Below are 24,475 nucleotides of genomic sequence, written 5' to 3'. Positions count from 1 at the left end.
GTTCAGTCACCCAATCGTGTCCGACTCTTTGCGACCCCGTGGACTGCAGCAACTAGTCACTTCCATTAATGCTGTTCAGATCTTGAAGGTTCTGAGGCATCATGGGGAGAGGGTGAGATTTAGGACTGAATCCTGCCCTTCTCATTTCCTAGCTGGTATCCACAAGCAAGCGTGTTATTTAATTTTCATGATCCTCAGTTCCTAAACGATCTTTTAGAGCCTCATCTTTAAAATTGGCATGATAAACATGCCTACCTCATTGGATTATTGGAGAATATTATGTGGGAGGGCATATAAGTCCCCTAACCCAGTGCCAGACATGAGCCACAGGTGCTCAGTAACTAGTTACCATCACTGTTTTGAATTCATGGAGCACAGTGCCTGGCATGTTCAGGGCGGCTGTTTGAGGATGCCATTCGTTTGTAATCCTCCCCTGGGGTTGTGGAACCTAGCTCTGAACGTATTAGGTATCCTCTGCCTCCCCTAGCACTTTTCAGCAGATGAACTGGCTTCTGTGTTTCAAAAAGCAGGAGCTGTTGCCCACCTGCTTCCCCTCTGGAACCCCCTCAACTTTCCAGTGCCAGACAGCAACTGGCTTGTGTCCAGGCTCCTCCCCCACCTGATTTATTTTGATTCAGGGAAGGTGGCCTCTCTCTGTCCTGCTGCCTAAGGTTAGTCCTTCCCTCTGGTTCTGGATCCTATCCCTTCCTGCCCAGGGTCCCCTCCTTTTCTTCATGGTGCCCTCTTCAACCACGCCTTCCTTACTGATTCTTTCCTATCAGCAATTAACTGTGTTCAGGCTTCTCTTATCTTAAAAGCATGAAAGGAACCGTGTTGTGATTTCCTTCTCCCCCACAGCTTCCACCCTGTGCCGCGCCCACCTTCACAGCCAGCCTTCCGGAGCCTGGTGCACGCACACCCTCGACCCCCCAGTTCCCACGCCCCGTGCTCTGCTTTGCTCCATTTCCTCCTGTGACCTTGTCACCATGTACACCCTGCCGACCACACTTTGCTTATTGAGAGGCTTGCTTTCTTTGGCTCCTCTGACTTCACATTTGCCTGATCGTTCTCCTGCCTTTTCTGATCATGCCTTACATGCAGACTCTTCTACTTGTGCTTTCTTAATGCTGCTCCTGCTGTTGTTCCTAGAACCACTGTGCTCTAGACTCTCTTCCCTTCTGATTCTGAACCATTTCCAAGGGAACTGGTCTGTTTGTTTATCTGTCCTATGTACACATGTAATATGCTCTATTTTCTCTCCCGCCCAGACCTATCTCTTAAGCATCAGATCTCATAGCCATTGCCTCAAACTCACCTGCACTTAGGTCCCTGCCTGGTTGCCTGAAGACTCTTCCTCTAGCTGGTCAGCGCACAATCGTTTAGAGCAGTGGTTCCGCACTTTAGTGGCCATCAGAGTCCCCTGGGAGGTGTGTTCAGTGGCTCGGCCCCATCCCTGGAGGGTCTGAGTCAGTAGGTCTGGGGTGGGGATCTGAGAATTTGTCTTTCTAAGAGTTCTCAGGTAATGCTGATGTTCCTGATCAGGGAACTATACTTTGAGAACATCTATTACAAGGAAATGAAGCAATCTTTTTCCCATTCCTTGTTGTTGTTTAGTTGCTGAGTCATATCTGACTCTTTTGCAACCCCATGGGACTATAGCCTGCCAGGCTTCTCTATCCATGGGATTTCCCAGGCAAGAATACTGGAGTGGGTTGCCATTTTCTCCTCTAGGGGATCTTCCTGACCCAGAGATCGAACCCACGTCTCTTGCATCTCTTGCATTGGCAGGTGGATTCTTTACCACTGAGCCATAAGGAAGCCCATTCCCATTCCTTACTCTACCCCATGTAATCTCCCCAGCCTCCAGTTCCCCACTAGCATCTGAATAATCTGGTAAATTTTGCCTTTTAAATACCTCTCTTATTTGGAATCCTCCATTCCTTTTGCCACTAGTCTGATTTATTGAAGTCACCTGCTACCTGGCCTTTCTGCCTCCAGTTTCACTTCTAAATCTGTTCCCCATATAGCCACCGGTTAAACCATGAGCTGATTAAACCATGTCATGTTAGTCCTCTGTATGCTTCCTTCCCTAGCTCTCCATTGCCTTTGGGATAAATCCAAACTTCGTGACGTTGACCTAGCCTCTGCCTACTGACGTAGCACCGTTTCTTCTCCTTCCTTACCTTGCACAGAATGCACCTAGCGTACAGAAAAGCGCAGGCAATTTAGATACATATTGTATAGCAGTTACTGAGTGCTCGCTGTGCTCTAGCCACTGTATATACGTTAACTTCACTTACTATTCCCACTAACTCTATAAGATGGGTTACATTTTACAGATGAGGAAATGCGACCCATTTTGTAATGTTGCCGTTGTCCTGCATACCAGTCCCTGTCCAGTCAGTTGTGTTCAGGATAACAGGGTTGGATTTACTCAGAACTGACTGCCAAGAGCTAATGACAATGACTGTGACAACAGCAACATTAATAGTGATATCTAACAATTTTTGTTAATGTGCTTTCTGCAAGGACACTACATGGAAACATAACTCACATGTGCTGTTCCTGATTTCCAAAGGAGGAAGTTGAGAGAGGGAGTAACTTGTTCAAAGTTACAAGTTCAAGATCCCAGGACCTAGGTTTGATTTTAGGTCTTGGGACTCCAAAGCTCATGCTTTTAACCACTCTTGTCATTTCTGTGAGTGGAAGCAGGAAGTTACTTAGAGAGCTGTTTATCATTTGGCACCTTCTAAAATTTAAAATCCAGAGGTATCTTTCAGTGAATTATACAATATTTGGCAACCCTCCTATCTCCTCTTTGGAACCCACCCACATTCACCCATCTTTCTTCTAGATCTTGTCATACTGTGATGAGAAGACTTTAGACTTGGAGTCATACTGGGTTCTGACACTACCTCTACTAACCATCTCCTTGGATGAACCCTGGGATAAGTTATTTTACCTCTGTGAACTGCTGATTGCTCTAAAAACCAGAATAGTGATGCTTCCCTCATTGCTGAGAATCAGTGTGAGAATACCTGGCTCTTCTCTCCATCCCTGTGCTTCTGCTTAATGTAGCACTGGGCACTGTCACAGTACCTCCCTTGCTCTCGTAAGAAACTTCCTTGCTGCGTTTCCTGCACTGGTTACCGTTGTCCCTCTCCTGTTCTCACTCCTGTCACTGCTCTCTAGGCTCTACGCTGCCACCTGAAAAATATTTCTTTTTTTTTTTTTTCTTAAAGCAGGTGCTTATTAGCACTATCACTTTATTTAGATGGTTTAATCAAGATGAAATGGTGTTTCCATTGCTTGTTTTTAATTTACACTGCCTCAGTAAGCTAGAATTGAAATTTAAGCCAATATCAACAGTCTATGTAAAACAGAATTTTTTTACCTTTTGAATGTTGACATCAAAGGTTAACTCTATCATAGTAAATTAAGAAAAATTTAGCCACATCAGTTTTTTTTATTACCTTACTTCAGAATTGGACAATTTCCCTTCAATGACAGGCTTTATTACCACTACATTTCTTAAAGGAACCATTTTGTCTATTCATTATACACTGCTTTCCAATTTGAGCGAGAAAATTTTGAGTTCATCTAATACCTGTTAGGAATATCCTAATGCCGGCATTTACCAGCCTGGCCCCAAACCCATGTTATTACTGAAACTCTGTGTGGGGCATAGGCTGTAAAATGAAGAACAAGACAAGTAACTGTTCAGAGGCAGAAAAACCTCTCTATAACAGTGTCAACAACTTCCCCAGAAGCACCATGCAGCGTGGAGCATGCATTAGGGTGACATTGCTATGCTTTAAACTGAAAGAAAACATAAACCCATTGACAGGGCACATGGTGCTGCTGCTGCTGTTAAGTTGCTTCAGTGTCCGACTCTGTGCGATCCCATAGACGGCAGCCCACCAGGCTCCACCGTCCCTGGGATTCTCCAGGCAAGAACACTGGAGTGGGCTGCCATTTCCTTCTCCAACGCATGAACGTGAAAAGTGAAAGTGAAGTCGCTCAGTCATGTCCGAGTCTTCGCGACCCCATGGACTGCAGCCCACCAGGCTCCTCCATCCATGGGATTTTCCAGGCAAGAGTACTGGAGTGGGGTGCCATCGCCTTCTCCAGCCGAAAAATATTTCTAAGATACAAACCTTAGTGACTTTCGGTTGATAGTAATGGTTGACGGTTACTCAGTCATGCACCCTCATACTGAAACAACAAAAAATATTTGGATAAAATACAAAACCAAGACCAAACCAAACCCAGCCTTCTTCCTAAAGCATTAGAAAGCTTATAGGCATTACCATCGGAGAAGGTGATGGCACCCCACTCCAGTACTCTTGCCTGGTAGGCTGCAGTCCATGGGGTCGCTAGAAGCTGGGCACGACTGAGCGACTTCACTTTCATTTTTCATTTTTACGCATTGGAAAAGGAAATGGCAACCCACTCCAGTGTTCTTGCCTGGAGGATCCCAGGGATGGGGGAGCCTGGTGGGCTGCCGACTGTGGGGTCGCACGGAGTCGGACATGACTGAAGCAACTTAGCAGCAGCAGCAGCAGGCATTACCATGTTAAAATTGTAATGGTGAACCCATGCAAGAGTGCAGATTTGCGCAGCTGCTGTAGGAGACAGAAATAAAGCCCAGATTTCTCAAAAGCAACTGGGACCCCAAAGGACTACACTATCAGACTGAGGGTAGACCTGAAACATACCAGCTCTCTTGTGGAATTGCAGCCCAGGTTCAAGCTGACTGGATCAACCAAGGAATTGAGTCTTGAATCGGTTTATGGGTTGGTTGTGCCTCGGGGTATGTGGCAAAATCTAGTGGAAACTCTTTCAAAAGGAAGCTTTCTTCAGCCTAGGCCTCAAATTATTCAGTTACCAGCACATAAATATAACCAGGTACCCAAGGAAACTATACTCAGGGGCAAGAATCATCAGCAACCACAGACAACAGAAACAGCCCTTCATAGATGTCATCAGGTATTGGAATCATTGCCATCTATAAAAGCTACTCTTTAAGGAAATAAAAGATAAGCTTGAATATCTCTGTAAAGAATAGGAAACTGAAATGTGACATAGCAAATTTTAAAAGGAGCCAAATAAAACTTCTAGAAGTAAACATAACAGTAATGAAATTTAAAACTCAGTGGATGAGGAAAGGTATATTAATTAAAAGTTTAAAGAGAAGAACTCAATGGATGAATTTAACAGAAGACTGAATAAAGCTGAAGAGAAAAATTAACAAACTGGAAGACAGTAAGAAAAAGTCATCCAGAGTAAAGCATGGAGAAAACAAATAGGCAATGCAGAGGGAGAGGGTTAGAGACAGAGAGGATAGAGTGAGGTCTAAATAAGAGACCTGGAAAGGGGATGAGAGAGAAAATGAGCCAAGGTGAAATGTCAAGGTAATGATGACGATTTCCCATAACAACTGAGCTACCAAACTTCAGATTTATGACCAATGATTATATGTAGAATTAAAAAAAATTCAAACTTGGATACATCAAGATGAAGTTACAGAAAACCAAAGGGAAAATCTCAAAAGCAGCTAGAGAAAAAGACAGATTATCTTCAAAGGAGCAATAGGCTAACCCTTGACTCCTCATCAAATATAGTTCTGATTATGTTATTCTCAAATCTTTGAATGTCTTTCCATCCCTACAGGTAAAATACATGCTGTTCAGTGTGAAGCCTTTTGTAGTCTGGTCTGTGCAACATGTTTAGACATAGAGAACCTTTGTTCTTCTCATTTTAGTCTTGATTGTGTATCTTTACACTTGGTTTTGCCCATTTCTGGAATGCTCTGCATGCCCATGCATCTAGCCAGCTCCTACTTAGCCCTCCCGTTTCAGCTCAGGGCTTCACCGTCAAACTCTCTAGCCTCCTTCTGTAGTCACCAACTCCATGCACTTTCAGTAGTGTTTTCGTTTTGCTTCCCCTTGTGGCTCAGCTGGCAAAGAATCTGCCTGCAATGTGGGAGACCTGGGTTCAGTCCCTGGGTTGAGAAGATCCCCTGGAGAAGGGAAAGGCTACCCACTCCAGTATTCTGGCCTGGAGAATTCCATGGACTGTATAAGTCCATGGGGTCGCAAAGAGTTGGACACTAAGCAACTTTCACTTTCACTTTCCTGCACATGAGTTTTCTGAGGACAGAGCCAGGGTCATTTGTAGTGCTTGACACCCCACAGGTACCCAGGACCTTCACTGAGTTGATGCTTCAGGGAACGTTTCATACTCAATGGCATACCATACTTGCCTTGAGTATGGTATGCCCTTGAGCATTTCAGGGAGTCCCATGGCCACTTAAACAATGTCTTTTTTAAAAAACATGGAACCACGGGGTTTGATTTTTTAATTTAATTTATTTCATTTTTTTTTTGATTGTGCTGAGTCTTTGTTGCTGCACGTGGGCTTTCTCTAGTTGCGGCAACTGGTGGTTACTCTTTGTTGAGGCACGCAGGCTTCTCATTGCAGTGGCTTCTCTTTCTGCTGAGCACAGACTCTAAGGGACTTGGGCTTCAGTAGTTGCAGTAATGGTGGCTCTTAGGCTCTAGAGCGTGAGCTCAGTAGTTATGGTGCACAGGCTTAGTTGCTCTGTAGCATGTGGAATCTTCCCAGACCTGTGATTGAACCCATGTCTCCTGCACTGGCAGGCAGATTCTTATCCACTGTACCACCAGGGAAGTCCTTAAGCAATATCTTGACATAGGTTTTCATGGCGTTTCCCCTGATGCTCTGATTCTTGCTTATGTGGAGAATAGGCTGCCACAGCACCAGGACCTGCCTGTCATCATCCCCTGCTCTGCCTCTTCATTACTCCCATTCCCGTGATGAACCTGCAATAACAATACCCGCTCTACCTATTGTGTGAAGTTGTTGTGGCTCAAACCAGGTGATGTATGGGAACACACTGTGAACATTCTCTGGCACCAGGCAATTTCAATAGCTTTACTTCAGAGTGAGAGGCTTGCTTGGGCTGGCAAACTTGCAGCACAGAAGATGAGGATAACATGAATGTTACCTGGCCCTGTGAGGACCTGTGTTGTCATTCCTACATTTCACTGGGGCCTGTAAAATAAGTTCTCATTGGCTCATTTTGAGAGATCTGAGGGGAATTATTTTCATGTACCAATTTATATGACTGTTTTCATTGAATTCTTGGTGGAAATTGTAAATTTCTGTGACCATTCAGAGATGGAAAAGCTTAGATTTGTCAGAGTTTGTCACTCTTTGCATCGGAAAGGTTGAAACACCTTTTTTGCCCAATTCCTTGCTTTTTTCTTCACATTGCTTTCACTTAGCATCACAGTCTAATCATCTGAAAAGGCGATGAGTTTGCAAGTGTTCAAATCATCAGCCTTGTCAGTCCATTGCTTATGTATGAGAAGGCCAAATCAGAATCATTTTTAAGTAAGTGGCAATGCCAGCTCCAGCAGACCATGGTGTTTTACTTTTTGAATGTTTAAAATAGAAGTTTCAGATAATCAGTATAAAGAGATTAGGATTTCACTGGATTTTTCCTCTTAGAGTATTTCTTGGAGAACATTGTGAGCAGTTGCTGTACTTGTAGTGTGTCTAGTTTTTAGAAAGTTCTCTTTTTTAGATGAAGAATATTGGTGGTCACTAGTTTCTAGACATTTTTAACTAGAAGGGGCCACAGAATGCATGGGGCCAGCTGTGCCTTCAATATGGCAAAACTGAAGACTGAGGGCCACACAGCCTTTTCCTTTGTTGAGGACTGCCAGCAACTCTGCCCTATTCTAGTAATTCATCAAGGAACTTTATTGTTCTGTCAAAGCATTCTTCCTGATATTCAATCAAAGGTCTTTTAACGTAAGCCTCTTTTCTTGTACTAAGTCATTCATAGTGATGCAAACACACTTAGCAACATCCTTCTCAGAAATCTCTCTCAGATTTTGCCTCTGTTCACTCCCACTGCCACTATCTTAATTTAGATTCTGATTGTGTCTTGCCTAGCCTGTAAACCCAGCTTTCAAAGATCTCTTTAACTGTTGTTTCTCTGCTCCAGAATACTACCAAATTCAGAGCTATAAAATGTATATGTCCTTGGCCTTTATAGTGCTTGGTAGGATAGTATCTAAACTTACCAGTTTCACTGTAAGGACCTGTGTGTTCGGTTCAGTTCGGTTCAGTTCAGTTCAGTTGCTCAGTTGTGTTCGACTCTTTGTGACCCCATGGATTGCAGCACGCCGAGTTTCCCTGTCCATCACCAACTCCCGGAGCTTGCTCAAACTCATGTCCATGTGTGTTAGGAAGTATGTTCTGCTGAGAGTGGCATTAAATCCTAAAATATCACTGACTTAAATAAGAAGGTTTATTTCTAGCTCACAGAAAAGAAGAACAGAGGTAGACGGGTCAAGTCTTGTAGGATAGCTCCATAGTCTAAAACTGTGTTGTGCTTCTCTGCACAGTAGAATGCACCTTTGACCTGTAGCCTCTAGGACCAAGATGAGTGCCCAAGGGCCAGCTCTCACATCCAGATTCCAGCCAGTAAGGAGGAGGAAAGGAGAAAAGGCTGTGCCTCCATCCTTTAAATCACAACTTTAATCTTCATCTTCCTTTACCATGTCAGGCTCTTTCACAGCTCTGGGCCACTGTACCAGGACTGGCCTTTACCTGGAATGCCCTTCAGCTTTCTTTGTTCAAAACATCTGTATATCCTTCAAGTCCCAACTCACTTCCTCAGTGAATTGTTCTTTCTTCCTTAACAGTGACAGTACATTACTCCATACTTGAGCATGTGTCAGTGGTTGAGCTTCATGAACTTACCAGCTGAAGTGACTTGGGTTTGAATTTCTTCTCTGCGGCTTGTGCTGTGAAATATAAATATGGCTCAGTTCAGTTCAGTTCAGTCACTCAGCCGTGTCTGACTCTTTGCAACCCCATGGACTGCAGCACGCCAGGCCTCCTTGTCCATCACCAACTCCTGGAGTTTACCCAAACTCATGTCCATTGAGTTGGTGATGCCATCTAACCATCTCATCCTTTGTCATCCCCTTCTCCTCCCACCTTCAATCTTTCCAGCATCAGGGTCTTTTCAAATGAGTCAGTTCTTTGCATCATGTGGCCAAAGTATTGGCGTTTCAGCTTCAACATCAGTCCTTCCAATGAACATTCAGGACTGATCTCCTTTAGGATGGTGTGGTTGGACCTCCTTGCTGTCCAAGGGACTCTCAAGAGTCTTCTCCAACACCACAGTTCAAAACCATCAATTATTCAGCACTCAGTTTTCTTTATAGTCCAACTCTCACATCCATACATGACTCCTGGAAAAACCATAGCCTTGACTAGATGGACCTTTGTTGGCAAAGTAATGTCTCTGCTTTTTAATATGCTATCTAGGTTGGTCATAACTTTCCTTCCAAGGAGTGAGCGTCTTTTAATTTCATGGCTGTATCACCATCTTCAGTGATTTTGGAGCCCCCCAAAATAAAGTCTGCCACTGTTTCCCCATCTATTGCCCTAAAGCGATGGGACTGGATGCCATGATCTAGTTTTCTGAATGTTGAGCTTTAAGCCAACTTTTTCACTCTCCTCTTTCACTTTCATCAAGAGGCTCTTTAGTTATTCACTTTCTGCCATAAAGGTGGTATCAGAGGTTATTGATGTTCTTGGCATATAAATAATACTTTGAGCCAGGGTCCAGATCTCTTTTCTTGAGTTCCAGAACTTCATGTTGAACTGCTTACTCAATATCATCACTTGAAGGTCTCACAGGTGGCTTCTCAAATGGAACCTCCTCTGAAATACTGATTGAACTCCTGATTTTCACCTCCTCTAGTCTTCCCTGTGCCAGCAATTCCTCCATCAACCTAGCTGAAGATATCAGAAAGCTGAAGTAATCCTTCATTTCTTATATGTAATAATCCTCACACTCTCATATTTAATTACCACCAAAGTCTATTAGTTCAGCCCCAAAATATGTCTTAAATTGATCCTTTTAGTTCCATCTCCAGTGCCGGCCTTATAGCACTATCCTCTCGTGTCTGGACTTGGCAGTAGCTCTTCACTGGTCTCCCTACATCCACCCTCTTAGGTTGGCCCAGTCTCAAGTCAGGCAGTAACTTTCTTGAACAAAATCCTTAGCCAGCTTCCTAATGTATGCAGGTTTAAACTCAGGATCCTTAACTTCTGCAGGGCCCCATCTGACTTGACTCCTGTCTACCTCTCATTTCCATTTCTTGCCACGCCTTTTCTTGCTCACGTGCTCCAGCCTATTGGTCTTTCCATTCCTTGATCGTGCCTAGGACTTCACACCTCCACCCCTTCCCAAGTACCATTCCCCACCCAGGGTCTTTCGTCCCCTTCCTCACTCCTACGCACACCTCCTCATGTCTCAACTCAAATGTCACTTGCACACAGAGCCTTTCTGTGACTTCTTAATCTAAATCCTATGTTCTCTGTTGTTCCTCCTTGCGAGTGTTCATTCTTAGCATTTATCACAGTTTATAACTTCATATTGATCTAGTGCATATTTATTGAATATCACTCCAATGTTCAACTGTGTGTTCCCTAAGAACTGGGATCATCTTTCTTTTATTCACACTGAATCCTCAATGCCCAATGCTAATAAATACACATGGAATAAGTATAATAAACAAATGGTCTTGTGATTAAACAATGCAGTAGGTTCTCTCATTAAATTGACAGCTTTGCTATTTGATATGCCAAGATGTAGGTTTGTTGGAAACTTATTAAGGTGACTCACTTTTCTAACCTGGCAGTGTGTTTCTTCACATTTATTGAACATATTTTTGGTGCTCATCTGTAAGGCTACATGCTTCAGTTTAACTTATAGTATTGGAATGCATCTTTGTCTGAACAAGCCTTATTTCTGCCAGGATATCCATATGCAGTATGCAGGGCTTCCCTGTCCTTCATTATCTCCTGGAGCTTGCTCAAACTCATGTCTGCTTAGTCAGTGATGCCATCCAACTATCTTATCCTCTGTTGTCCCCTTCTCCTCCTGCCCTCAGTCTTTCCTAGCATCAAGGTCTTTTCCAGTGAATCAACTCTTTGCATCAGGTGGCCAAAGTATTGGAGCTTCAGCTTCAGTATCAGTCCTTCCAGTGAATATTCACGGTTGATATCCTTTAAGATTGACTGGTTTGATCTCTTTGCTGTCCAAGGGACTCTCAAGAGTCTTCTCCAGCAATCCTTATGAATATAGACCCTGAAAAGGTCATCTCTGAAAATCATGATTGGCCACTTCCTCTTTCTTTTTTAATGCAACCTGGCATAACCATTAGAACAGAATAGTTGCTTATGGTTGCAATGGAATCTGAAGCAACAGTCGTTTTAAGATGGAGCCATCATTGGCCATCACAGAAAGCTGCCTGCCCAGGATTTTGGGCTATCTTGGAAACCCCCTCACTACCTTTTCTTGATTGCCAGGTCTTGATATCAGACATCTAGGTAGAGTATACTTGTTCATGGTAGTTCCAGCCTCCTAATCTTTGCTGAATTTACCTTGTTCTGCAGAACACTTTGACAAGATATGTTACGGGATAGGTCAACAATTTGTATAGGGTTTTTTTTTTTTTCTCCCAAAGAGTGTCAATCTTCCCCGGTAGCTCAATCAGTAAAGAATTTGCCTGCAGTGCAGGAGACCTGGGTTCGATCCCTGGGTTGGGATCCCCTGGAGAAGGAAATGGTAACCCACTCCAGTATTCTTGCCTGGAAAATCCCATGAAGGGGAGGAGCCTCGTGGGCTATAGTCCATGGGGTTGCAAAGAGTTGAATACGATTTAGCAACTAAACCACCAAGAGTATAAAAAAGGTTGTTCTGGAAGCATCTGATGCATTTGGAATCCTGAACTTGGTCTAAAATAAAAGATGAACTTAGATGATGACCCTCTTTTACTGATAAACATGATGATTGACAGTGGGAAAGTTTTCATTTGTTTTTCTTTTCAGAAAACAGTAAGAATTCTGCTTTCAATGGGCACTGGGTAGGTAGATTTTAGCATAGATGGAAAAGCATACAGTTGATGGTTCTTAAGCCCCAGTAGGTCAGATCATGTCAGTGTTTCCAGAGTACGCCCAGAGCAAAATTGGCTTTCAGCTGAGCCTTTGCTAAGAGGCCAGTCCTGAAAAGGATTTATTTATTTATTTTGGCCATGATAATGTCTAAATGATGATAAGTACAAGTCTCACTTAGCTAGCTGGAGTGGGTCCCACATGAATTGGTTGTGACTCCTAACATCTAGAAACTCCAGGATAGTTGGATAGGAATATTTTGTGGGGGAAATCTAATGTAACACATGAAAATATAAAATAATAAATGTTCAGAAGTGTGTAATTTGCTGCTTTTTTTTCATGAGCGGTTTTAATACTTCTGGTCCAGAGCCTAACTCCCTCTTTACTGGAGAGATGTGGTTTCAGTTTTTTGGGTGAATGTGCATTTTATAAGTTTTTTAAGAAAGGAAATTAAACATTAAAAGACTTTAAGTACTTTACTCTTTATATAATGTCACTAAGAAAAGCCAGGAAAATCAGGGTTGGCTTTTTTATTTGTTTATTTAATAAATATAATCTATTTTCCACCATTTTGTTTGTTATGGCTGGTACCAAAGTACTTTTAAAAGTTAACATTTATTTTGATTTTGTTTTATTTCAGCAGATGTGCATATAAGTTAACATGTCTCTCTTCTTCCTTGTGGGTGGGTACAGTGTATAGCATTTAGTTTTTTTGGCGTTTTGACACAGGCGATTTAGTTTAATTCAACATATCTCCACTTATATGATGCCTAATATATGAATAATGTTAAACAGATAAAATGTGGTCTGCTGAGTGTGAGCATTAATACAAATTGGTGACGTAATTGACCTTAGCCAAGTCACCTAACCACTATGGGCCCGGGTTTCCTTTTCTGTAAAATGAGTAGTTTGGGGTAAGTGGTATCCAAGAATCCTTGCGGCTCTGAGTTTAGAAACACCATGAGTCTGTATGCCTCATACTCTGCATCTACCTGATGTCTCCTCTTCTTCTGTTCTCTTGTTTTAAATTAGGCAAAGAGGACGCTGGTGCACCAGTGATAAAAGATGAGAACACCTTCACATCACAAGACTCCAGAGTGTTACCAGAGAAGTCGCTGCAGAGATCAGCAAAGGTCTTTGCCTGTTTCTTTCACATGTCTGGCTTGTAGCTTCTTTCTCTTGCAGGCCTTGCGTACAATTCAGTTAGGACTGTAGTTGCTCAGTTCATCAGAAAAGTCAGTGGAAGCAGGGAATCATAAAAAGTGAATCTTTCAAATATATATATATATATAAACTTTAAACATGTACCTATATATTCACTTGCCTGTCTTTGCCTGAAGGGCCAAGGCCCTTTCTTGGTGTATGGAGGTATTTATTGAGGTTCTGTGTTATCTTTCTGCATAAACTGCACTATAATTTCTGGTTTGTTTTATTTAAAGCAGAGTGGGAATTTAGGCACTGGTGAAGCAATACGAGTGTAGATGCCTAGAGTTTTACAGTTTGGGGCTCCAATTGCTTTTGTTGTTGTTATGCTGCTGCTGCTGCTGCTAAGTTGCTTCAGTCGTGTCCGACTCTGTGCGACCCCAGAGACGGCAGCCCACCAGGCTCCCCCGTCCCTGGGATTCTCCAGGCAAGAACACTGGAGTGGGCTGCCATTTCCTTCTCCAATGCATGCAAGTGAAAAGTGAAAGTGAAGTCGCTGACCATATCTAATTCAAAAGTAAGTTTTTAATAAAGTATTTTTTAGTTCCTCCAGAGCATTTAATTTAGTTATCATAGTAACAAACCAATTTGTTTGTATTTTTTTTCCATAATTCAACTTTATTTTTTAATGATATATGCAGATGACATACTCAGATATGGGATCAGATGCAGCTGATCCTTGCTATGGGGGTAGCTCCGGGTGGAAGAAGTGCTACCAAGGGCGAAGTGTGTGAGAGCACGTGGTCTCCCCTCTTTTGGCACGTGTACCCTGGGAGTGCAGTGTTGATGCTCAGTCTAGCAAGTTGGTTAGGAGAGTGTCTCCTGCATACTGACATGGGGAATTTCTAAATTATATTACATATATATTATTGCCCACACCCACCCAGCCAAGTACCCATTCAGTTACCTAGATTTTAAGAAGCATTTTGAATACTAACCATATACTAGGCAACATGATAGGTGTGAAAGATTATAACGAATGGAAAGACCATGGGCTGGATCTGGCTCACAAATTTGTGCCTTTAAAAAAAAAAAAGAAGTACTTTAGTTTTTTATTTTTTTGGCCACACCATGCAGCTTGTAGGATCTTAGTTCCCCAACCCTGGATTGAACCTGGGTCCTCAGCAGTGTAGTGATAGTGGAATCCTAACCACTGGACCACAAGGGAATTCTCACAAATTTTTGTTTGACCTATGCAATATTTAAAAATTTTGACTTAGTAGCTTTCATTTAAAAAAAAAAATGGCATGGTTTGAGTTAAAAAAAAAAATCAGGCTTCTGGCTTCTCTCAACAAAACAAAACATCTGGGAACACTGGGCCGCATTCTTAAATGACTTTGACTTTGGTCAGAACTGAGTAGAGGCAACCTCTGTAGATGGAATTTGTGTTCTGCAATTTGCTGCTGCCCCCCAATGGTGCTCCCTCTATTATTTTTTGGGGGGGTATAGTTTCTTAGTTTGATCTAAAATTACCAGGCAAACAGCACTCATATGCAAAACTGACACTGTGGTAAAGTCATTTAGTCACAGAGCATCACTGAGAAGTATTTCAGTAGGACTTAGAAAAACTCTTGGACCTAGCGAGGTGACCAGGTAACGTTCTGCCTTCTCCCAACTGTTGTCTAGTACTGTAGATAAACAACATTAACCATATATGTATCCTTGGTATTTTCAGGTGGTTTACATCTTGGAGAAAAAGCACTCACGTGCAGCAACTGGCTTCCTCAAACTCTTGGCTGATAAGAACAGTGAACTGTTCAGGAAATACGCCTTGTTTTCTCCCTCGGACCACCGGGTGCCTAGAATATACGTGCCTCTCAAGGACTGTCCGCAGGACTTTGTGACCCGGCCCAAAGACTATGCCAACACGCTGTTCATCTGCCGCATCATGGACTGGAAGGAGGACAGCAACTTTGCCTTAGGGTAGGTGACCTTTGGCGAGAAAAACTACCGAAATCAGACACAAGTTGGTTTAGGTAACATTTAGATAAACATTTTTGTGTGTATTTTAATTATTATTTCTTCATTAAAACATGGGTCCTAGGCATATGTTGCTCCTAGTTCCTCAGAAATGGCCCTTAGCTACCACCTCAACTGGTCACCTATAGGTTCCTTGAATTGCCAGGCATTCCCCCTTTTTGTTTGTTTCTGTTTTTTGGCGTAAAACATAAGTACATTCTAAGCCTCGACTTGCTTCCTGTTACGCTATGAATCCTGTTTGTACTTGTGAATTTGCAAAGAATTCATTGCATCCAACAGTCACACCCCTCCTTTCCGACACTAGTGTTAAAATATGTGAAATTGGAGGCATATTCATGGGACCTCAGTTTCCCAGGCTTAAAAACTAAGAATGTAAGGATATGTTTGAATGATGTGCTTTTTTGGTATTGATCCTTCGGAGGTTTTCTGGAGGAAGAAATGGCAACCCACTCCAGTATTCTTGCCTGGAGAATCCCATGGATCCAGGAGCATCCCATGGATCCAGGAGCCTGGCGGGCTACAGTCCATGGGGTCGCAAAAAGTCAGACACGACTGAGCAACTAACACTTCAGAGATTTCACTTAATAGCATTAAATGTTAAATCTCCCTGCCAAAAGCAGGGATGGGTGCCATGTTTTTAGGGAAGCTTTCAGAAACCAGTCTCACTGAAGTATAGATTCTGTAGCCACAGAGCCTCGTCACTAGCCACTTCATTATCACCTGAAGAAGCTGCTGGACCCAGCTGCTTGAGCAAATGCTGCGCCTGTTCCCTTCTTACAATTGATGTTCATTTTGAAAGAGAAGCAGTATTAAGTGTTAGCTATATCTGTAGCCCTTTATTATGGGTGGCATCTGGTTTATGCTTCACAGGAAATGCAAATGAAGGCATAAAAGCTGGAAGAGTTTGCTCTGATGCTACTCTCAGCCTGATTTGGTGCCTTGCTGTTGGTCAGCTAACTTGAACAGGATGGACCCTCCTGGGAACATTCCTTGGTTATGAGTGTCAACACAATGGATGGCCACCAAGTGCAGCCTTGATGAAGTTTATTCTCTGCTTAGCCTTTTATGGTTAGTGAAGAAAAGCAGGTCATATCTGTGTGTCCTAATAATGCAATTTAAAATATACTATCCTGGGACATCCCTGGTGGTCTGGTGGCTAAGACTCTGCACTTCCAATGCAGGGAGCCCGGGTTTGCTCCCTGACTAGGGAGCTAGACCCCACATGATACAACTAAAAGTTGGCATGCCTCAGCCAAAATTTCCACATACAGCAACTAAGACCGCCTGGCGCAGCCAAATAAATAAATGAATATATTTTTTAAACTATGTACTATCCTGGGCCACTTTCTCAGTGATTCCACTATTGATATGTTCTCAGAGACACTCAGGAGCACTTGCACTTTCTTTTCTGTTCTCAAGTGATGTGATTGCAATGTCATAATTTTGAAGCCTAACTCATTATCCAAAAGTGACGTCAACCCCTTGAGCCCTAAATAGCCCTTCTCAGCAGCTTGCCAGTTTCTCACCATCCACTCAAAAGGCTCGATAATGGCTGTGCCACCTGGCCCTGGTGGTTGTGCCCGCCACTCTCTGCTTGGCAGTGAAAAGGGAACATTTCACATCAAGGCAGGAAATCCAGCCTTGTCTTTATCTGCCTTTCTGTCATATCCCATTGTGTATACTTGATTGGGCTACTTCCTTAGTTTTTGAGCTGTAAGGGTGTAGTCAGGGTATAGTCAGGAGATCTTCACAGACTGAGTTTCTTATTGTTCAAATGGCCCTTCAGGTGCCATTACTTCATCAAATGATGAAGCCTTACTTCATCAAAAACTCTTTTCTTGTGGGTAAAGTACAACAGTAATCAAAAAAGGAGTTGAGTCTTTGAAGCAGCAAGGACATTTGCTGAATCTAGAAAACTAGTATTTTAAAATAATAACCATATGTTATATATAAAAAATTAAAGATTCTATTTACATGGAAAGGTGTGCTTTTTCTCTACCTTCTTACTATAAAGACATTAAAAATTGTCTTTTATGGAAGTAAGCCTGTTAAAAAGTCTTTGTGGAAAAGAGAAAATTTATCTTCGGAAGTAAAGTGCGGCAAGTTTCCACGATGCAGTTCCCTGCTGACGTCTGTCTCACGGGGGGTGCGGGCCACAGCTGTTGCCCGTTGGTGGTCGCCTTGCCGTTTTGTTCTGGCTATCAGTTACTGATCTTCAGGAGCTGAGGTCACCGTTTCCCAACCAGGCGTGCTGTGCTATGACTGCCTGGTTTCCTTTCTCATCCTTGCTAAGTTTTGACCAGGAGTGTGGAGGTAGTGCTTGCTACAGGTACGAATGTGTGTGGTTTGCTTCCATAGAAATCACGCCTCAAAACCAAGTTTAACCAAAATGCCTTCCTTTTGAATTTGTTCTCTGCCCCAACACTCTATCCTTGAGAATTATTGAACCTCTACCTATACAGTTGCCATGGATCATCCAAGTCCAAAGCCATTTACTTCATCTATAGTTAAATTCAGTTCACAAGACAGGTGTTAATCGTATGTGTAAGTCACTGCTATATTATGTGAGAAATACAAAGGTAAACAAGCCCTGGTTTCTTTAGAGAAATTATAGTCTAATGCAGAAGAACTTTACATAAATGTTGTAGGGTTAATTATTTTCTAGGAAATAGACTGCTGCTTGTACTAATTGAAGTGAAAGTGGCGGTTGGTGTAAGGAATTGGTGGTTTGCCTAAAGCCCAGGGCAGTGAGTATAGCACGTCTCATGGGGAACTCAGAACTAACAAGGTAGCAAAGGAAACACAGCTTCTGTCTCAACCACCCTGACCAGTCCAGCCACCAAGCAGCATCTTTTCTTTACCCCGTTCTGCACATGAGCTGTATTTTTCTGCTCTTTTCCACACAGTAGCCATTTCCCTTCTCAATAACACACATGGCCCCCAAGTGGTACTGCCAGTCCCCTGCAGGTCACACACTGAAGTCTAGAGCACAGAATTTCTAGAGTAGAAAATCTTTATTGGTCTATTGAGACAGTTATTTGCTCAACAATTTTAAACAGAGCTGGGGGGTCCAAGGTCCCACGATCCACTGCCTGATTATCAGGGACCATGGGACTCAACTCTCTCGCGTGGAATGTGAACAAAGCAGATGGATTGAATGGCCTGTCTTTTTAGCCCTATGCATAATACAAGGCAGAATGCTATATGTTCTTCGTTAGGAATAAAATACTTTTCTGAAAGTGTAGAGAAGGTGGATGAAGGGGGGAATCTAGAGTTGTTTCTTGGAGAGTGGAAGCCTCTTTGCTAAAGAATCACTCTGACTGGGAGTCCAGAGTAGGTGGGAAGGGCCATGGCTGGGAGCAAGCCAGATGTCACACTGAGATGAGATGTGAGAATCTGAAGTGAAGGAGCTGTACAGAGGGAATCAGAAGGAATGAAGAGTCAGGGGAGAGGAAGAAGCAAATTTTCTCAGACATGGTGACCAGCTGGAAATGGGGCATGAAGGAGAAGGACAGAATCTTGAATGAACTCTCAGGCTTCTGATTGGGTGACTGGATAGATAATGACAATGGCATTTAATCACGATTCACCACGAGCATCTTTATCTCTTGCTGTTCCCTTTGCTTGTGCCGCATTGCTTGCCATTTCATTGCTAACTCTGTTCATAGCTCCAAACTTCTGCACACAGCACTTCCTTTCTCAGCAGTGGCTTTCTCTTCTCTGTAGTGTTTAGTGAAATACTCAACTTTTAAACTTAAGTCAGTTATCTGCTCAGAGAGTGTTCCCTGACTGAGTCTTCTGTCATGGGTACTCCTGTCATTTCTAATAATATCACTCTTACAGCTCTTTTCTGTATTACAGTTGCTTGTGTAAGTTACTTACTTAGCCATGAGCTTCTTTAGGACAAGGATACTCAGTGAATGTTTACTGGCTGGTCAGATAGGTAGATGAAAATGATTTGGTGACCCCAGGGTCTTTAGCCATGTTGACTAGCAAGATATTGTACCATAAATCAAACTAGAAAACATGAGTGGTTTAGAACAGAAGGTGATGAGAACCAAGGTTCTTTGGTTTCAAAATCAACACTTGATAACAACATCCAGTCAGTATATAAACTCAGGGGGAGAACCCCAAGTTTGGAATTTTTAACAAAAAGGTTAAGTAGAATGTGCACATTAATAGAATATATAATTTCAGTAGCTTTGGAAGGGGCCTTCAGGAGGCTGTCAGTCTTGGTGCCTCCGTCAGTGTAAGCATTGCTTCCCTGGCACTCCCAGTAGCACCAAAGTGCCAGTTAAGATGAAAGAAAGAAAGAAAGAGAGTGAAGTTGCTCAGTCGTATCCGACTCTTTGCGACCTCATGGACTGCAGCCTGCCAGACTCCTCCGTCCATGGGATTTTCCAGGCAAGAATACTGGAGTGGGTTGCCATTTCCTTCTCCAGGGGATCTTCCTGACCCAGGATTGAACCCGGGTCTCCCACACTGCAGGCAGACACTTTACCATCTGCACCACCAGGGTAGCCCATTTAAGGGGAGCCCAAAGAGTATTACAGTACTAGAGACTTCTGGTTGTTAAAAAGTTATTTTTTATTTTGTTCTTGGAATAGTCATGAGAGATTTCAGTTGAGCCCTATTCACCTGTGTGTATGTATATATATCATATACCACACTTTCATGAATCTTAATCCTGTAATGCTATCAAAAGCCTAAAGGTAATCTGTTCTTGAGGAACTCTTACTGGCTTTTAGGCATCACTGCTTTTTGCTATGTATCACAACATACTTAGTACTTTTTATATTTAGTACTGGAACTCTTGTCCAAGATACTTAAAAAGCCACATTTGCTTCCTTGCTGGAATGATTTGTAATTATATAATCAGACTTACAGTTTTAAGAGCTTCCCAACTCTCATGAAGGGATAACTAGAAAGTTTGGGATGGACATGTACACACTGCTATACTGAAAATGGATAACCAATGAGGACCTACTGTATAGCACGTGGAGCTCTGCTCAGTGTTATGTGTCAGCCTGGATGGGAGGGGAGTTTGGGGGAGGATGGATACTTGTATATATGTGTGTATGGCTGAGTCCCTTCACTGTCACCCAAAACCATCATAACGTTGTTTGTTAATTGGCTATACTCCAATACAAAATAAAAAGTTTAATTAAAAAAAAAAAAGAGCTTCCCAACCCTCGTAAATCATTTTTTCCTTTAGAAACTCTTACAGTGGAATTCATGCCTGTGTTTTCTCAGATCTTTGTGAAATCTGTTCTCCTAAAGTCTAGAGTTTATAGTCCAAGCCTTTCCTCCCAGGATGTCATGAGCATGGAGATACCAAGATCACTTTCTCCTGGATTGGTCATAGTTTCTTCTTCTGGAATATTTAAAGATAAATCTTGAAGAAAATGGAAAAGTTTTACAGCAACTACTGTGAAAAACATAATAGTGTTTCTTGGCAACATTGAAGATTGACTAAAGATCTATGGCATGAATTGACCCAAAGCAAACGGACATATTTTATTTCATTAATACTATAAACTAGCAAAGTTTGGCAGCTTTGACAGTTGAGAAAGAGGAAAATGAATAGGTCAGTGCGTGTGTCGCATGGATGGTTGAAAAGTTTGGTGTTGAAGATGGGATTGTCCAGGCATAATGTCATAGTACTACACATTTTAAGAGAGGGAACGGACAACAGCTTGCACTGGAGAGAGGAACTGGGTGAGGTGAAAGGAGGGGAAGGGGAGTTCTGATTGACGACGCATGTGGTGGAGAGGGAAGTGGTCGATGGGGAAGGGAACCGTTCTGGTATCTTCTTCCACTCTTGCCTTTGTACCCATAACATTTCAGTAATCAGACCATCAGATGCATTTGTTGACTGACAGAAGCAAATACTTTTACTCTTCTATTCAGGTTTGATAGATGCAAAATTTCTTATGCGCTAGATAAGAATTTAAGAGGTGGACATTACATTAACGTGTATTTAGGAAGATGAAACAATAACTAGGTTGGTAGAAAAAAACAAACAGGATACATTGGTTTGTTTCATGGAAGCATAGCCTATAAGATTAGTAAATTGAAAAATATCTCCATCCAGTCCTTCCCCCTGTGCAGAGTATTTCACCTTTTCAAGAGGATGTTCGTTGTCTGAAGACTCTCCTGAGGAAGAGGCTGTGTTACGTAATCCTGAAAACTTGTATTACCAAACTCAGACTTTGTAAGACCTTTTCAGGAGGAGTGACTCTATCTTGGCTGGTGGACATGAAACAAATTAATTAGGCTGAGGAGGGGGCTCTTTCTGTGTGACTGTTGGGCTCTACCTCATGGCTTCTGAGGACCCACTTTGGAAAAAGCTATGTTTGCAACACTGAGAGAGCATCTTGGTCCAAACAGAGCAAAAGTAAAAGGAGTGGGAGAGAGTAGTCCTGATGTAGGCTTTGCTTCCGAATCGTTCCCTCCTTGCACCACATGCAATCATTAACACTTCTTCCCTGGTTGTCAGCTTCATCCACAATCTTCTTAAAAATATTAAAGTAGTAGAGAACCTTAGCTACTATCAGCCTTCTCCTTTACCCCTTAAATGCTTTCAGCCTCCTCTTTGCTCCCTTCACATTGACATTAAACTCTTTACTGTCAATCTTATGGGCCTTCCCTAAAATCAGACGTTGTTGAGCCTTGCTTCTCTTCCGCATTTTATCATCACTGATCTGTCCAAGCTTTTCCTAAAACCCCCAGTTCCTTACTTACTGACTTTTGCTGCATCATAATACTGAGCCAGAAAAGGGGAAATGATGTGTTGTTTTCTCTTGATTTTAGAAAATAATACCTAAAATGATACAGCTCAAGTCTTTGCCACACTCTGTTTTCACTGTGTCTCGTTACTGAAGTTCCGAGCCCTAGATGCGGCCCTGTTTATTGTTTTCCACTTGCAGGTTCTCAGGGATCAGATACCATTGTATCTGTTTGCATAGAGTTTCCAGCATGGGCCAGTATGCATGAAGGTGTGAGGGCGATAATGATAGTGACGATCACTGCAAGAGGGTAGGGCTGCCTTTCTGTGTGTAGCTGAGTTTTAAGGCTAAAACTTGATGAGCAGTTGTGATGGAAAAGGAGGATGAATGGCTTGCAACACCAGTGTTGACTGTTGCTTTTCCAGTTTTCTTTAAGGCCCAGGTGCCAATTTGTAGGACTTTCTTGTCTTAATTTCTCCTGCCTTAGCTGGTCTTTTCCCTTGGTAAGGTTTTAATGGCACATTACCCAGAACAGTGAACCCTAAAAATGCTGATTTGTATAGAATGTTTACATGTACACATAGCTCCCAACTGTAAGGAGCTAGAAATGTTTCAGCTCTGTCCTGATTAATTTTATAGTAGGACCCAGTTGTCATATCATGGATTGTGAATGGGAACAGTATGTGTGGAAGAACTCTGGTGAATGAGAAAAATTGAGGTAGTTATCATTTAAATTATTCTAACTAGGAAAGCTTTCTCATATCTATTTGTTATTGCAGTAGCAAAATTTTTAGAAAATTTTAATTTTTTCCAATACATATATGCTATAAACTTAATATTATTTAAAATATATACTATAGAAAGTGAAATATTTCTAGAATTTCATCCCCTGAAATAATCACTATTAAGGGTTTGGTATATATTTGTCTAAAATATTATTTTTAAAATATTTATTAACATCAATTGCAAAACATGTTTCACAGTTAAAAGAATACATGTAACATTTATGTGACTTTTGAGTTCTGGTATTTAAACCAGCCCTTGAACTCACCACCCAGATTAAGGAATCTGTCACAATAGTGTTAAAACTCCCTGTGTGTTCCTCTCTATCCTCACCCCTAATGTTTTCCCAAGAGGTAACCATTGTCTCAGACATATGCTTTTCCTTATAATTTGCTCATATTTATGTCCCTGAAAGTGTTAGTTTTGCTTGTTTTTGAACCTTATAAAAAATACAAATACAAGGCTATACATATTCTTCTTTGACTTGCCTTTTTTTCTTTTAACATTATGTTTCCAAGATGCATTCATATATTTCATTCATTTTAATTCATAATATTTCTATTTGCAGAAATATAATTTATTTATCTAGCAGTAAAGAATAGGACTTGACTTAGCAACTGAACAAATGATAACAAATTACTAATGAGATTGAGCATCTTTTCATATATTTATAGTCATTATGTTTCCTCTCTTAGAGACTATCTTTGTATCTTTACTCATATTTTTTCCACAGTTAATTTTTTGTTTAGATAATTTAGATTTACAGAAATTGCGAAAATGGTAGAATGTTCCTGTATTCTTTACCTAGCTTTTCCTTATGTGAACATCTTATCATAGAATATTTGTCAAAACTAAGAAATTAACCCTGGTACAATACTATGACATAAAGTATAGAATTTATTCAGATCTTACCCGTTTTTCTACTAACCCCCTTTTTCTGTTCGAGATTCTGGTCCAGGATTCTACTTTGCAGTCGACATGTCACTGTAGTTTTTCCAATTTGTGACCATTTCTCAGCCTTGTCTTGCGTTTTGACAATTTTGAAGAGTACTGGTCAGGAGTTTTGTAGAGTGTTTCTCAGTTTGTTTGTCTAATGTTTTCTCATGGTTGGATTGAGCTTAAGCATCATTGAGAAGGATACCACAAAATGAAGTGCAGCATATCAGTGGGTACATGATATCAGTATGTATACTGGTGATGTTAACCTTGATCACTTGACTAAGGGGCTATCTGCCAGAATCCCTAACTTTATTATTTTCCTTTATAAATATACTATTTAATATACTTGGGGTGATATTTTTGAGACTTTGTAATTCTCTCTTCTTAAAATTTTACCCACTCATGTTAGCATCTTTTTAAATTTGGCCTGTTTGTCATTTGATTTTCTGGAGTTAAAAAAATACCTAGAAAGTAACCTTTTAGCAGTTAATAATATGGAAAATACCTTTTCCTTGGTTTGTGAATTGTCTGTTCATGTTGTTAATGTTGACTTCTGAAAAGCAGGCACTTAAATTGCATTTTTTAGCTTTTTGGTGCTCGTGTATAAAATTATAATTAATTTTTTAAGTTATAATTAATTTTTGTGTATTAATCCTTTATCCAGCCTCATTGCTAAATCCCCTTATTAATTTTAATACTTTGGATATAGTTTCCTTTGGATTTTTTCTGTAGGTAATCATATCATTGGTAAACAGATTTTTTTCTTTCATTCAGATCCCTAAAATATTTCTTTTTCAAGTCTTCTTGAACTGGCAACTCATAATTAAAGAGGT

The 24,475-nt window shown here is 41.5% G+C and overlaps 1 protein-coding gene across 5 annotated transcripts in view; it reads left to right on the top strand.

The window, feature by feature from the left end:
- DIS3L2 (DIS3 like 3'-5' exoribonuclease 2) overlaps positions 1–24,475 on the top strand; it is a 362,916-nt gene that overhangs the window by 133,562 nt on the left and 204,879 nt on the right. For all 5 annotated transcript variants that reach the window (XR_005718935.1, XR_005718936.1, XM_040228111.1 and 2 more), the window contains exons 7-8: positions 13,042–13,142; positions 14,888–15,135. Coding sequence is in view for 3 of the 5 variants with exons in the window: in XM_040228111.1 (XP_040084045.1) it covers positions 13,042–13,142; positions 14,888–15,135 (349 nt within the window). In the remaining 2 variants the exon portion in view is untranslated. The remainder of the gene's footprint in view (positions 1–13,041; positions 13,143–14,887; positions 15,136–24,475) is intronic.

The sequence above is a fragment of the Oryx dammah genome, unplaced genomic scaffold, assembly GCF_014754425.2.
Source record: "Oryx dammah isolate SB20612 unplaced genomic scaffold, SCBI_Odam_1.1 HiC_scaffold_27, whole genome shotgun sequence".
In the NCBI taxonomy this organism is placed as follows: domain Eukaryota; kingdom Metazoa; phylum Chordata; class Mammalia; order Artiodactyla; family Bovidae; genus Oryx; species Oryx dammah.
Note: the sequence above shows the minus strand (reverse complement) of the source record. Positions and strands in the feature narration are given on the sequence as shown.